The sequence below is a fragment of the Archocentrus centrarchus genome, unplaced genomic scaffold (assembly GCF_007364275.1).
Source record: "Archocentrus centrarchus isolate MPI-CPG fArcCen1 unplaced genomic scaffold, fArcCen1 scaffold_30_ctg1, whole genome shotgun sequence".
NCBI classification, from domain to species: Eukaryota; Metazoa; Chordata; class Actinopteri; order Cichliformes; family Cichlidae; genus Archocentrus; species Archocentrus centrarchus.
This window is the reverse complement of record NW_022060259.1, coordinates 1,072,904-1,086,949: the sequence shown is the minus strand read 5'-3', so window position 1 is coordinate 1,086,949 and position 14,046 is coordinate 1,072,904. Positions and strand designations below refer to the sequence as shown.

At 39.1% G+C, this 14,046-nt stretch overlaps 1 protein-coding gene across 2 annotated transcripts in view; it reads left to right on the top strand.

Moving 5' to 3' along the window:
• Positions 1–14,046, top strand: part of tln1 (talin 1) — a 66,003-nt gene that overhangs the window by 17,894 nt on the left and 34,063 nt on the right. For both annotated transcript variants that reach the window (XM_030723943.1, XM_030723944.1), the window contains exons 3-13: positions 26–188; positions 5,562–5,659; positions 5,911–6,040; positions 6,211–6,363; positions 6,590–6,732; positions 7,651–7,778; positions 7,927–7,987; positions 8,171–8,275; positions 11,044–11,199; positions 13,072–13,173; positions 13,855–13,931. In XM_030723943.1, coding sequence (XP_030579803.1) covers positions 59–188; positions 5,562–5,659; positions 5,911–6,040; positions 6,211–6,363; positions 6,590–6,732; positions 7,651–7,778; positions 7,927–7,987; positions 8,171–8,275; positions 11,044–11,199; positions 13,072–13,173; positions 13,855–13,931 — 1,283 coding nt within the window. In that variant the 5' untranslated portion in view covers positions 26–58. The remainder of the gene's footprint in view (positions 1–25; positions 189–5,561; positions 5,660–5,910; positions 6,041–6,210; positions 6,364–6,589; positions 6,733–7,650; positions 7,779–7,926; positions 7,988–8,170; positions 8,276–11,043; positions 11,200–13,071; positions 13,174–13,854; positions 13,932–14,046) is intronic.

The window sequence follows — 14,046 nt, the reverse complement described above, 5'->3', positions numbered from 1 at the left end:
AACTACTTTATGGGTCATCATGCAGGTGTGAATTGGGTGGAGGTGCAGAGCAGCAATCATGGTGGCACTGTCATTAAAGATCGGTGTGGGGAATGTGGTGAAAACCATGCAGTTTGAGCCCTCCACCATGGTCTACGATGCCTGCCGTATCATCAGGGAGAGGGTCCCCGAGGCACAGCTTGGCCAGCGTGAGTTCTGTTTCTCTCTACACACACACACAAACACACTTTTGAGGTACCTGTATACTTTATCTGATGTTTGTTGGATGGTTGACAAGGAGAAATGGTATGCTACATACTGCACATATAAGCAGGCTACAGTTTGTGAAGAAAAAACAAAACAACCGGATGTTTCATGAAAATAATTTGTGCACCACAGTGGGCCTATATGCTCTGAAGCCTATTAGAGTATTTATCATTTATTATTCTGTCAGTGAAACATTCATAGAATAATTATGAACTTCACTCCTGATTACTATCTTACTCTGATGATTTGCACTGTATGGGTTTGTAGTTCAGACAGTAGCTGCTAAAGCTAGTCTCAGGCAGGCTTTCATATGATCATCAGTCATGGTGGAAGGGTATTTGGACTTAATAAGCTTCATGTGGCAAAAGGCTCACTCGCACAAATAAGTAGAGCCAAATAATGCAGTCAAAGATGCAGCACATTTTGTCATGGTTGGTATTTTTCCTCTGTAAGTTCCAGAACTGTCCAAGAGCCCTGGACTTAAGCTCAGTGTCAGTCTGTGGTGTCAAAATGTCATCTTCCACCGCAGACGAGTTCAGGTTAAACAGTGTTGCAATTTTTGATGCATGTGAATCAACCTCAACATCTTCCCTAAATAGATGTTACATAAATGTAGCAATTTGCTTGAGTAAAGCAAAGTCTTGCAACAGTTTGTCAAAGTCTGACGCACATTTTCCAATCCACTCTGTGTAGCGCACAGAAGCGCTACACAGGCGTGTGCACAACACGCCTTCTGTTGCGTCACCAGTTCTGATGCAAGGTTTTTAATGGTGCTGCAACTTTGAGGACAGATGCTGGATTTTTCATGTGAAAGCATTAACCGAGTTGATCACATTGATTAAGTTTTGTCTTGCACAGCATACATCATTAATGACTTTAAAAAACAAAAATTGGAATTTATTTTGGATTTTCCATAATCCACACAAGATACATACAGGCTCAAATATACATACACACCACTAATACTTAGTTAAATATCCCTTAGAAAATTGCACCTTGGTGAGATGTTTTTGGTAGCCATCAATTATCTGGCTTTTAAGCTCAGTCCACAAATTTTGAGGTGAGGGCTTAATGTTAGCCTCCTTTATCCATCCCAAAACCAGATTTTATGTGTGTTTGGGATCATTGTCCCGTTAGAACACCCAGTTGTGTCCAAGTTTCAACTGTCTAGTTGTTGATTAGAGGTAAAGTTGGAGAATTTGGAGGTAGTACTCCTTCAGTATTACATCCACTTTGTGCATCTACTGCCATGCACTGCCAGCCCCAGTGCATGATGCTACTACCGCCATGTGTTCTCAGGTTTGAAAGCCTCTCCTTTGCTCCTCATTTTGCCTTGTCATTGTGGTCAAATAGCTCAATCTTTGTCTCTTCTGACCATAAAACCTTCCTTCAGAAGACGTTTGGTTTGTCAAATTTTATTCAAGCCTGAAGGTAAGATTAAGATTTTAAGATTAAGATAGTGTTTATTTGTCACATGCACAGTTATACACAGTACAATGCACAGTGAAATGTATTTTGTACCTGCAACCTTATATACACACACATATAAATAAGAAGAAGAATAAAAATAAAAAAAAGTAATTCACACTATACACTATACTCTATATACTATACACTATACACACTTTTATAAATTATAATATTTACATTGTGCAATAATGGTCCAGTTAGGGCTCAGAGTTGAGCAGACAGATGGCTTGTGGGTAAAAACTCTTCTTCAACCTTTCAGTCTTAGTCCTCAGGCAGCGGTAACGCCGGCCTGATGGGATGTTGATGGGGTGTTGATTTTGGAGTCATCGCTTCTGTCTTCATTGTCATCCTCACAGTTCATGGTGATGTAAAACTTGCTTCACTGTTGACAGTGAGCTTCCAGATCATCATCATGATTACTAACGAGAAGTTAGTCCTTGGTCTTTTCAAGTTAAAAGGCACTGTAGGATGTTCAGCACCACTTAGTAAAGGTGAGGGTTTGTATATATTTGAGCCTGCATGTATACTTTTGACCCTGTGTGGATTATAGAAAATCCTAAATAAATTCAAACTTGTAAGTTATTAAAGATGTGTGCTGTCCAATCATTCCACCCTGGAAAAAGATCAGTTCAAAGAAATCATTAAAAGCCCCAAATTAGAAGAAGAAGAAGAAGAAGAAGAAACAGCCTTTATTGTCCCACAGAGGGGAAATTTGGGTGTAACAGCAGCCGCAGTTATTATAAATATAAATAAAGATATAATAATTCACACTATTAAGAAAAGAATATATATAAAATCAACAAACAATATTAACCTTAATACTACTAATAATAACACTATATATTATATATATATATAAATTACTGTAACATTCACGGGTATGATGAATGTATGTAAACTTCAGGCCTCAGCTGTCTATAATATACTTCCACTGTGAGCTCCCCAGTCAGACACAGCTCTCTTGAGATACTTGCTGTCTTTATTTTTGTGTTACACACTATTCTCAGTGTCTTTTTAGAAAAAGCCCAGTCAGCTTAGCTCAACAACTGCTGCGGCCTCCCGACTGCCACTTTGTTTTACTCCACCGCCCTGGTCTCAGTGCGCTGCTGCATAAATAGGAGAGAGGCATATTTAGACAATGACTGACAGCTGTGCCAGCCAGCTTCTCCTGGCACTGCCCCCTGAACACTCTGCTCCACCCCTTCCCTGTAGCTGAGCCCAAACCACACTCAGCTACACCAAGGTCACTGAAAACGCTTTTGTCTATCACGGATGATCTTGACCACCCTCTGCACCGCTTACTGGACGGGCAGTTTACCTTCTAACAGACTGATTCAACTCTTTCATATGTTTTGTGTATCATACAACAACTCTGCATGCTGTGCAGCACATCTGTCTACCAGAGAAACCACTTCTCAGTAGTTTATTTTGACCCTGCACTGTCACAACACAACACACGCTAAACCGCTTAACTGCACGGCACTAGTTTATAGCCTGATATTTGCAGTGCTGTTTTACTACATTTAGTCAACAATTTTAAAATGTTTTTGCTCAGTTGATTTTGTAATATTTTACTTTGTTATATTATTGCTTAATATGTTTTATTTGTATTCATATTTATTTTGCTGTATTGTATTTATTTTGATTCAAGATTTTTAATTTTTTTTTTAACCTTACCAAGATATTTGGTCATATTATATTCTGTATGCTGCGTTTGACCTAACTTTTAACAAAGCAGTTAAAAGACTTTTAACAAAGTCTTAACTTATCTTAGTGCACTATATTGGATAAGAAAATATCATTTACACCATCTTCATCTTGTTTTCTTTCCAAAATTGGCTACTTTAGCTTAGATTAGTGTTAGGATAATCATTTAACATTTTGCAGGTCAGAAGTAGAATTTCTTATTTCAGTATTTCCAAACATTGTAAAGCAGCTTTTAGTTTTAGTTTTATTGGATTATTAGAAAGCAGCTATGTTAAATTCAGTTCAAGTCAGGTATATATATATATATTAGATCCAGTTCACAACAGCAGTCATCTCAAGATGCTCTATATAAGGTAAGATGCCTTAATTGTCCCCATATACAGTGATGCAGTGACATTAAGAACACATTACATACACTGCATACATCCGTACATGCACCTACTCATATGTAAACTAGTTTCTTGAACGTGACATTGAGTTCACTGTACTCAAATGGTCTTAACATTCACCAGATCTCAATGCAGTAAAGCACCTTTGGGACGTGGAGGAACAGGAGATTTAGATCAGAGCTGACAAACTGGATGAATTCTCAGCTGTATGATATCATCAAGTGAAAATGGACCAAGTCTCTGAGGAATGTTTCCAGGTTTTTATTGACTCTATGCCACAAAGAATTGAGGCAGTTCTAAATTCAAAAGCAGGTTCAACCGGATACTTACTAGATGTACAAGATGTAACTAATGGCCATTTGTGGGATGATCAGAATGAACTCTTAACAGTCAGTTTTATGCAGGTTACACTGAACGATAGATAATTTTTTCTCCATAGTAGTCCCATTGATTATTAGTGTTCACTAATGTTCACTGCAGGCCTAAGTCAGTGATTACAGTGGTGTAATTTTGTTATAGTTACTAAAAACTTTTTTTGTAATAGTAATACACTTGAGGTTCTTTTTGAATGGACTTCTTTTATATGTATTTTTCTTTTGATTTACTGCATTAGACATTATTTGTGCTTCCTCTTTTTTTTTTTTTTTTTTTTTTAGCATGCAGAAGTTGAGGAAAACTGAGCATATAATAAATACACAACTGTTTCTGGGGCAGAAGGAATTGTAGCCTCATTGTGATAGTTAACATAAATTTAGTCTCAAGGTGCTTGGTAGTATAGGTTGAAGAGCCACAACAGTCAGATGATCCAGCCCTTGGTGGCTGTGAGAGAAGAACTGTGTGTGTTTTTGACAGGAAGTGACCTCTGGCAGGACCAGAGGGGTTGCCATTTGCTGTGATTGGTTGGAAAAAAGGAACATAAAAAACAATAGTGGCATGTAAACACAATCTTCTTCTTCTTATTATTATGATGATGATGATGATTGTAGTGTATGTATGTCTGTATGTACGTCGGTATGCATGTACCCTATCTCCTTCTTAATGAGTGGGCCAATCTGAATGAAACTTTGCATGAACATTGTCACACATACAGCGATTATTAACATCTGTGCATTAAAAAAATGATTTTAAATCCCAGTTCTTTTTATTTTCATATATATAATGTTCATTTCATCATCGCCCTGCAAATGCGACGTTACATTTTCTGTTTGTTTCATGTGTCACGTTTAGCATGTGTCACCTGTACATAACTTAACGGTCACCAACATTTGTTTCCGTGACAGAATTGTGTTCAACTTACCAGAAAATACCCAAAAATGTAGAATCTGAAAAAGTGCTGCAGGCCTGGCAAAAACCCCATCATAAAGATTTAACTGAGAGTAGCTATCTGTTCCAAATATACGTCAGCTAAAGTGTGTGCATAATTGTGTCTTATTATGCAAGCCATTTCATAAGCAGCTCTCTTACTCGTTCCAAGGTCAAAGACAGATTCCTGGCAGGTCTGACTTTTCCTAAGTCAACATCAAAATGTGACAAGAAGATGAGTGGCCACATTTTGACTTTGGCATGCTGATACGAACCTGTTTTTGGTGAAAAACATGTTTCTGTTGAAGCTCTAATCCCCTAATCTGATTTACATGAACAGAGAATTACATGTAGCACAAGTTCTTATGGCAAACTGCCTGAAGATCCACAGCTATGGCTAGAAAGAGAAATCCAGTGACTCAATCAGTATTTGTGTTTCTTCTGTAGCAAATGACTATGGGCTGTTTCTGTCTGATGAAGACCCAAAGAAAGGGATCTGGTTGGAGGCCGGAAAGGCTCTGGACTACTACATGTTAAGGAATGGGGTAAGCAACTCTTTCATAAACTCAGATATCACTAATTGTAAATATATGAGCTATATATGTGCGGTGATTAGTACACTCAGTGAGTGACATCACGGGTTTCATTGCTTTGAATCAACTAAGCCAGACTGCTTTTGTTTGATGCTTCTGTAAAAAATGATATTGTCTGGAGGAAGAAGAGCAGGGGGGTGTGAACTATGCAAGAAATTCAATCCTGCAGCAGGGTTTTAAAATTTCCACCATCTGCGTGATAGGACACTCTGGAATACAAGAAGAAGCAGAGGCCACTGAAGATCCGCATGCTGGATGGGACAGTGAAGACTGTCATGGTGGATGACTCCAAGATTGTCAGTGACATGCTCATGACCATATGTGCTAGAATAGGTCAGCTATAAGTCACACACAACTCACACTTTATAATTTCCAGAACTAGATACTGTGCCTTGTTACAGGTTAATGTTTTTTTTTTTTTTTTCCAGTTACCATGAAAATGTTTACATTGTGTATAAACAAAGTAAAATAAATGTAGTAATTTCAGTGTATTTGTGTGTCAGGCATTACAAACTACGATGAATATTCACTGGTGCGAGACATTGGTGAAGAGAAGAAGGAGGAAACCACAGGCACCCTGAAAAGAGACAAGACTCTTTTAAGAGATGACAAGAAGATGGAAAAGCTGAAGCAGAAACTCCACACAGACGATGAGTGTATGAAAAACACAAACCTCCCTTCTAATGCTCTTTAACACACTTCCTTTATGGCCTGTTTTCCAGGGACTGAGCAAAGTGCTATCTGAATCAAAATATGGTTACAGATTACAATGAAAATATTCCTAAATGCACCTGAAAATGCACCTTGATGCTGTAACATTTTAACTGGCTAACATATTGCCAATTGTCTGGTATTTCATGTCATCCTGTGTGGTTTCCTTAGTGAACTGGTTGGACCATGGTCGGACGTTGAGGGAACAAGGCGTGGAGGAGACAGAGATGTTGCTGCTAAGAAGAAAGTTCTTCTACTCAGACCAAAATGTGGATTCCAGAGATCCTGTCCAGCTTAACCTACTTTATGTACAGGTAAAGAAAAAATATTGTCATAGATCTGGTTTACCTGACTTTTTTACTGACATCCTTTAGTCTTTCTTTTTTCTGAATGTCTTGGATGCTGTGCAGAAGTCTTAAGCTACCACTCATTTTCAGTCCGGTCCTTGTGCCTGACCATTTTCACAGAAATGTTTTGTTGTTTAAGCCACTTAACATTGACCTATGAATCATTCAAGCATAAAAAGGCACCTAACTGAAGGGATGAATCACCAAGTTGTCTGTTATGTGTCTCCACATAACAGACAACTTGGCAAAGAAACAATTTGTGTTTTAGGTTCTTTGTTGCTAGCAGCTTGAATTTTTTCTAGGTTGATTCTATGAAAAACACCAAAGATAACACAATTTGACTGGAATAAAGTTGTATTTTTGCACCAATGAGGTGAAAAAAATAATCTACAGCAGATGAACAGTATCCAACAGTCATGTCCTTAAGAAACTGAAAAAGAATACAGCAAAGACTTGAAAAATGACCTGAGAGATGCATCCAGCCCTTCAGCTGATCCATTACTGTGGGATCATCTTGACAGAGAACAGAACAGAAGGCAGCCAGCATCCAAAAAGTAGCTTTGAATGTCCTTCAAGAAGCCTACAAAACTATTCCTGAAGGCTGCTTAAAGACATTAGAAGAAAACTTACTTATGACAGTTCAGGGTGTGTTGAAGAATAAAGGTGATCATACCAAATATTGACTGTCAAACTTGTTAGAATTATATTTTTAGAATTATATTTATTTCCATGTATGTTTACATGTTTCAGTAAATTGCAGCATCTATTTCTCATTTTTCTAGCTAAATATAGAATGAGGGGCAGCTCAAAGCTTTTGAACAGTACTGTAAATGATGATGATGATGATGATCGTGTGTGTGTGTGTGTGTGTGTGCGTGTGGACAGGCCCGTGACGACATCCTGAATGGATCTCATCCAGTCTCCTTTGACAAGGCCTGTGACTTTGCAGGCTATCAGTGTCAGATTCAGTTTGGGGATCACAACGAGTCCAAACACAAGTCTGGGTTTTTAGAGTAAGCACTGGTTTTAGATTCACAATCACTGGTTTTCTTTTGGTTCTATTATTGTTTCACATTTCTGTTAGGAGTTGCCTTCTTAACAGTCTCTCGACAGTTGGGTTTTTTGCCATTTTATTTCTGTTTGACTTTTTTTCCTCCTCAGTTTAAAGGAGTTTCTTCCCAAAGAGTACATCAAGAACAAAGGGGAGAAAAGGATCTTCCAGGTAAAAACGTGGATTCTGTGGATGTGTTGAACTACATGTCAGTTCTGAGTCAACTGTCCTGTTTATTATTCTGATTATTGACATCCAAAGTGTTTATGGACCAGGTCAAATCTTATGAAGCTGATTTATGCTTGGATGTGTGCACCAGTGAGTTGTTCTAATCCTCCGACTGTCTCTCTGCAGGCACACAAAAACTGTCAAAACATGACAGAGATTGAGGCCAAAGTCAACTATGTGAAGCTGGCCAGGTCTCTGAAAACCTATGGTGTGTCCTTCTTTCTGGTCAAGGTGAGAAGAACAGTGGATTACTAAAGTGGAGGAGATCAGATTTGATTTGACAATGTTTCAATGCTTCCTGGCAATAAATCTTCTGCTGTTGGAAAGCCTGTTTATTTCCACTTAAATGGAGACACATTTGTAAGCAAATGCATTTGGGGTTGAGCAGCGAAGTTGAGTATGTGGGCTGTGCTCATGAAAAAGTTCTCCAATGCCAAAAAGCTTATTGTGCTACTGACTCTGGCTTGGTGTTTATTGGATTGGATGATTGAAGTCTGACGAAACAAAATATATTGGCAATTTATCAATTTAGCAAACAGGGGCCTCAGCAGCATGTGGAAGAACCAGACATAGCCACAACAGCCTGGCACCTCCTCCTCATGCTGGTCACCTGCTTGGTCACACTTTGGGATTCTTCATTCTTCAGCTAGCAATCATGCATGAACCATTGTTACAACAAAGAAATAACTGACCAAATATGAATTCTCTGACTTTTTATTCTAAATTTATATTGAACTGCAGCCCTCTAAATAGACTTTAAAATATTTTAAAGTCAGGGGTGCATTTATACAGAGTCTTCGTGACTTAGCCAAAAGAATGCAGTTGGGATCCAGCTGTGCTGTGGTTCATTCACAGCTCCATTGTTGTATTATTTACAGTGCAGAGCATTTGTTCTTCAGCAGTCATATTTCTGTAGTTTAGAGTTGTTTTGTTGACATTTGACATCTTTTGCAGCTGGCTAGAAAATAGGTTCAATGCATTGTGTCCCCTGTGTTAATCTATGAGCACTCTTTTAATTTAATATCAGTGCAGCTTTATTTCTAAGCCCTAACATTAAATAATGTACTGTATTTGATACAGTTTTCTATATTAACTAACCCGAGACACATCCATACAAAAAAAAACACACAATAGTCCTCAGGCCTATGGCACAAAACAGGATTAAGGGCTTAGCAAGGTAACTTCAGGTTACTAATAGTATGCAACACTTCTCAAGCTGGCCCACTGAAGTTGGCCAACTCCTCTACCCAGCTTTTGTATTCCAGTGCAGATTGCAGAGTGGGGTCTGCTGTGCACTGCAACCACAAGTGAAAGGGGGTGACACCTGAGTCATGGGGAGCAACAATGCAGACCTGCGCAACAAAACACAGTAAACCTAATGCGTGTACTATAAAACAGGATTAGGGGCTTAGCAGGTTAACTCCAGGGGTTAATGCTAGGCTTTCAGTGTAACAAAAGTGGTTCATTTCTTTCCCGGGTACATCATCATGGTAAACTATGCTTTGTTCCTCCTGAATCTGGGGTTCAACCAATGACTGTCCTCTCCAGTACCTTGATGGATCTTCTCAGGGAAGCTGAGAGGTACAAACCCTTGCTGTATGTTTGGGTACAACGGGCCTTGCCGGCATCTTCCCCGGCCAGCTAATCCAACTCGATTAGTGGTTCAGCTCCTCTCTTCACCGGAGTGTCCAAATCCCATGAGGTCTGATTATACAATTCCAAAATCGATCATCGACCTGTTTTCCTGGTGCTAAGTGCACTTATGAACACAGTTTTGCTCAAATGTGTTTGTTATGGTCAAACTGTGGTCAGCAGATTGATAAATCTGCTTGTGTTCATATTGAGCAGGTCATTCCTCCTAATCATGTCCGTCCAGGTTTCACTATCATTGTCCACGTGAGCCCTGACGTCATCAGCTGGACAATGGAGTCTCAAGGTGGAGCACCCTCCAACACTCCACCCAGGGACTCCAAAAAGTATGGGTACCCAAACTCGGCAACCTTGACCTAAATGTAAATGTCAGAGGTCAAGTTTTCTGAAAATCATGTGAACGCAATAACTCGAACAATCTCATACAGGACATTCAAATTCACGCTATAGATGTATCTACTGAAAATGTCAGATTAGTTTGAATCTCAGCGACCTTGAACTAAAGGCAAAAGTCAGAGGTTACGTTTTTAGAAAATCTTGTGAACAATGTGACCTAGGATGTTCAAATTCACACTGTAGATGCATATAGTTCAAGCTAACTCATCAAACTTCACGCCGTTCACTGACTATAACAGTTTTAGTGTTTCTGTGTGTGATGTGAAACTGCAACAGTTTTGTGGAGCTGAAGTAATGTCCAGAAATAATTTTTGCATAGTTTTAAAAAGAGGTTTAAAGAAGAGGAAGATGTTTAGATTTCACTTAATATCTATTTATTTAGTTCCAATTTTGCAGGCAGCATTCCAGCATTGGTTTGGATGTAAAGTGAGGAAGCTGTAAAAACTATATATGATAATCCTTATTTCACATAGTGTCTTTGAACAAAACAAAATAAAAACCTTGTTTTTTTTTTTTTTTACAGCAGCTGTAGAGACAAAATGCTGTTGGTTTTTTTTTTTTTTGGGGGGGGGGGGGGGACCCATCCCTTCCTCCCTCCCTCCCTCCCTCCTGCAGGAACACTGCTGACAAACTACCAGACTTGCTTTCAACTCATGCTGCATAGAGAATTTGAAACAGGAAAAAAGGACGGTACCATTTGTTAGGGAACCCAATGAGACACACCTGCACAACAAAACACTTGGGCTGTAACACCTGCACTTGTTTAAACTGTCCCATAGCTGATTCTCACATAACCTTTAAATAAAATGAAGTCATCAGTTATCTGTTTTTTTTCTCAGCAGACTAACCCTAACCAGATATCAGAAACCACCAAAAAATGAAACTGATATCTGCCCACTTCAATCTGTGTTTATTTTCAGTAATGTAATTCTGTTTTCTTTCACTTCCTGCAGGAGAAAATGAAGGGTAAGAACAAACTGGTGCCTCGGCTTCTGGGTATAACCAAAGAGAGTGTTATGAGGGTTGACGAGAAGACCAAGGAGGTGATCCAGGAGTGGAACCTGACTAACATTAAACGCTGGGCTGCTTCGCCAAAGAGCTTCACCCTGGTGAGAATTCTGTGCTTACCTCAATTTCTAACCAAAGTTTGTGCTTAAACTCACTCACTCACTCTGAAAACCTCAGATCTCAATGTATTAAAAAAAAATCATGCTGATAACTACACTGATATGGACTGGGTTAGGAACACAAGGATTCTACATTGTTTGCCAAATCACAACAAGGATTTCATCCTGATGCCTGATGGCAGTCAGGGAGAGGTCTGTGTGTCCCTCCATGGATACGCCTCCCCAGACATGATGCCAGGCAGTGAGCACAGGCCCTACTAGAGAATGTTGGGTCCTCAGAGAACCCTCAAGAAGTCTGTTTCTGATTGTTTGGTCAGAGACATTCACAACAGTGGCTGCTGGAGGTCATTTTGTAGCTCTGCAGTGCTCACCCTGTTCCTCCTTGCACAAAGGAACAGATAATGGTCCTGCTGATGTATTAAGGACCTTCTACGGTCCTGTCCAGCTCTCCTAGTGTAACTGCCTGTCTCCTGGAATCTCCTCCATGCTTTGAGATTGTGCTGAGACATAGCAAACCTTCTGCCAATGGCACGTAATGATGTGCCATCCTGGAGGAGTTGGGCTACCTGTGCAACCTCTGTAGGGTCTGAGCCTAGCCAAATGCAAAACTAGAGAAAAAAAAAAACCCCAGAAAAGATGAGGGAAAAAAATGTCACCTGTAAAACCATTCCTGTTTTGGGGGGGTTGTCTCATTGTTGCCCCTCTGGTGCACCTGTTAATTTCATTAACAAAGCAGCTGAAACTGATTAAAAGCACTGAGGCCTGCTATGATGTTGCTGCTATGGTGTGGAGAGCTGGAGGTGGCAGAGCTGAAGATGTTATGATTTTTGTTGGTAATGACCAGGATGGGCAGGATTAGAAATGAGTCCATCAGAGGGACAGCTCAGGTCGAGCAGTTTGGAAACAAAGTTAGAGAGGAAAGGCTGAGATGGTTTGGACATGTGCAGAGGAGGGATAGTAGATATACTGGACAAAAGATGTTGAATATGGAGCTGCCAGACAGGAGGAAAAGAGGAAGAACTCAGAGAAGCTTCACAGATGCAGCGACATGTGGTGTGACAGAGGAGGATAGCGAGCAGCCTAAAGCAGAAGAGCACACCATGCTACAGTATTATTTGGTCTGTTCTAGGGCTGCAGCTGTAGATTATTTTAGTAATCGATTATTCCATCAATTAATCGAGTAATCAGATAAGAAATTCTTGTCTTATTGATGAGTAATAATAAATATTCCAAAAAAACACCCCACAGGTCTTTCAAAATGAACTGCTCATTGGTTTCCATTTTAGTTTTTAACTGCATGCATCTGACAAAAAAAACCCCCAAACTAAACCTGTGCCATATTAGAATAATTTTTTTTAAAGATTTAATATTTTATTTCTTACTAAGGCATAAAATGAAATAGCCTTTACTCTGTCTTTTTGGAAGTCTTTCTTACATTAGTTGGAGACACAAAGATGGTTCTGACAGTACTGTATCTCCTGCATGAGGTAGATTTTGTGTGTTCACGTATATGTATTTTTGTGCATGTTCAAGTGTGCTAGTGACTGAGTGAGCGTGTGTGGTTGTAAGCCTTTAAAGCAGCGTGTGGTGGCTGCAATGAAGAAAAGTGAGCGTATCAGCATTCTCAGTCCTCTGCAGTTCTTACTTTATATCTGTTTTATTTTAAATTTGCATACAAATAAATTCAAGAGGGCTTTCACCTTTTTCCAGATTACATACATGTGTGGTAATTCCTGACTCTGTTCTATGTTTTGATGTAAAATAGATGACATAGTTCACCCAATCAATAATCTTTTTATTTTCCAGCAAAATCTATAAGGTCATTTAACTCATGGATGTTTGCTCTGCCTTCAGGACTTTGGAGATTACCAGGATGGTTACTACTCTGTGCAGACCACTGAGGGAGAGCAGATAGCTCAGCTTATTGCTGGTTACATCGATATCATCCTCAAAAAGGTCAGCAGCATTATACATTACATTGATAAAATGTATTTTTTAAATATACTTGGATGGATGCAGAAGTTTGTATGAACCATACAAATGGCAAGGTGACAGCCTGTACAGTACCAGGCAAAGGTTTGGTCAGACCTACTCGTTCTTTATTTTTCTAGCGATTTAAAAAAAAATAAAAAATTGTCTTACAGAAACATTTAAGAGTGATACAAACAAACAAGTGAAAGTCTCTCATTGGGGGAAAAAATGTCAAAAGAAAGTCTAGAAAATGTAAAATTTCATAAAAATTGTTTGTGTAAATTCAAAAGAAAAAAGGGGAAAAAATCAGACTCTACATGATTAGTTCCTTTAAATATGTATTTTATGCTTGATAATTGGATTACCATTCCACTTTTGGAGTTCATGGGGCTTTCACACAGGACTCTTTCATAGCTTTTCCGGCCACAGTGCCAAAGTCAGTTAGCTGTAAACTGTACAGTTTTTTTCAGATGATGTCCAGAAGAGCAGTTTTTCCTGACCAACTGTCAGAACTTACTGCAGAGCAGTGCAATAAGCAGCTGTCTTTACTGGAACTCATTTTTTTCTTTATGTTTAAAGTTTCTTTATTTTAGAACAGTAAACAAAGAGACTGTCAAGCCTTTAAAGCTGCATTTTGTATGATCCAGTGTTTCTGACTCTTTACAGAAAAAGAGCAAAGACCACTTTGGATTAGAGGGAGATGAAGAGTCAACCATGCTAGAAGACTCTGTCTCCCCCAAAAAGTAAGTGTGTGTGTTACCACTGAAGAGTTTTCTGTACTTGAAACATACAAGTTAGTTTCTCTAAACAGCATTTCAAGACCGATCCAAGAAACAGACACTGCTTCCTCACAGTATT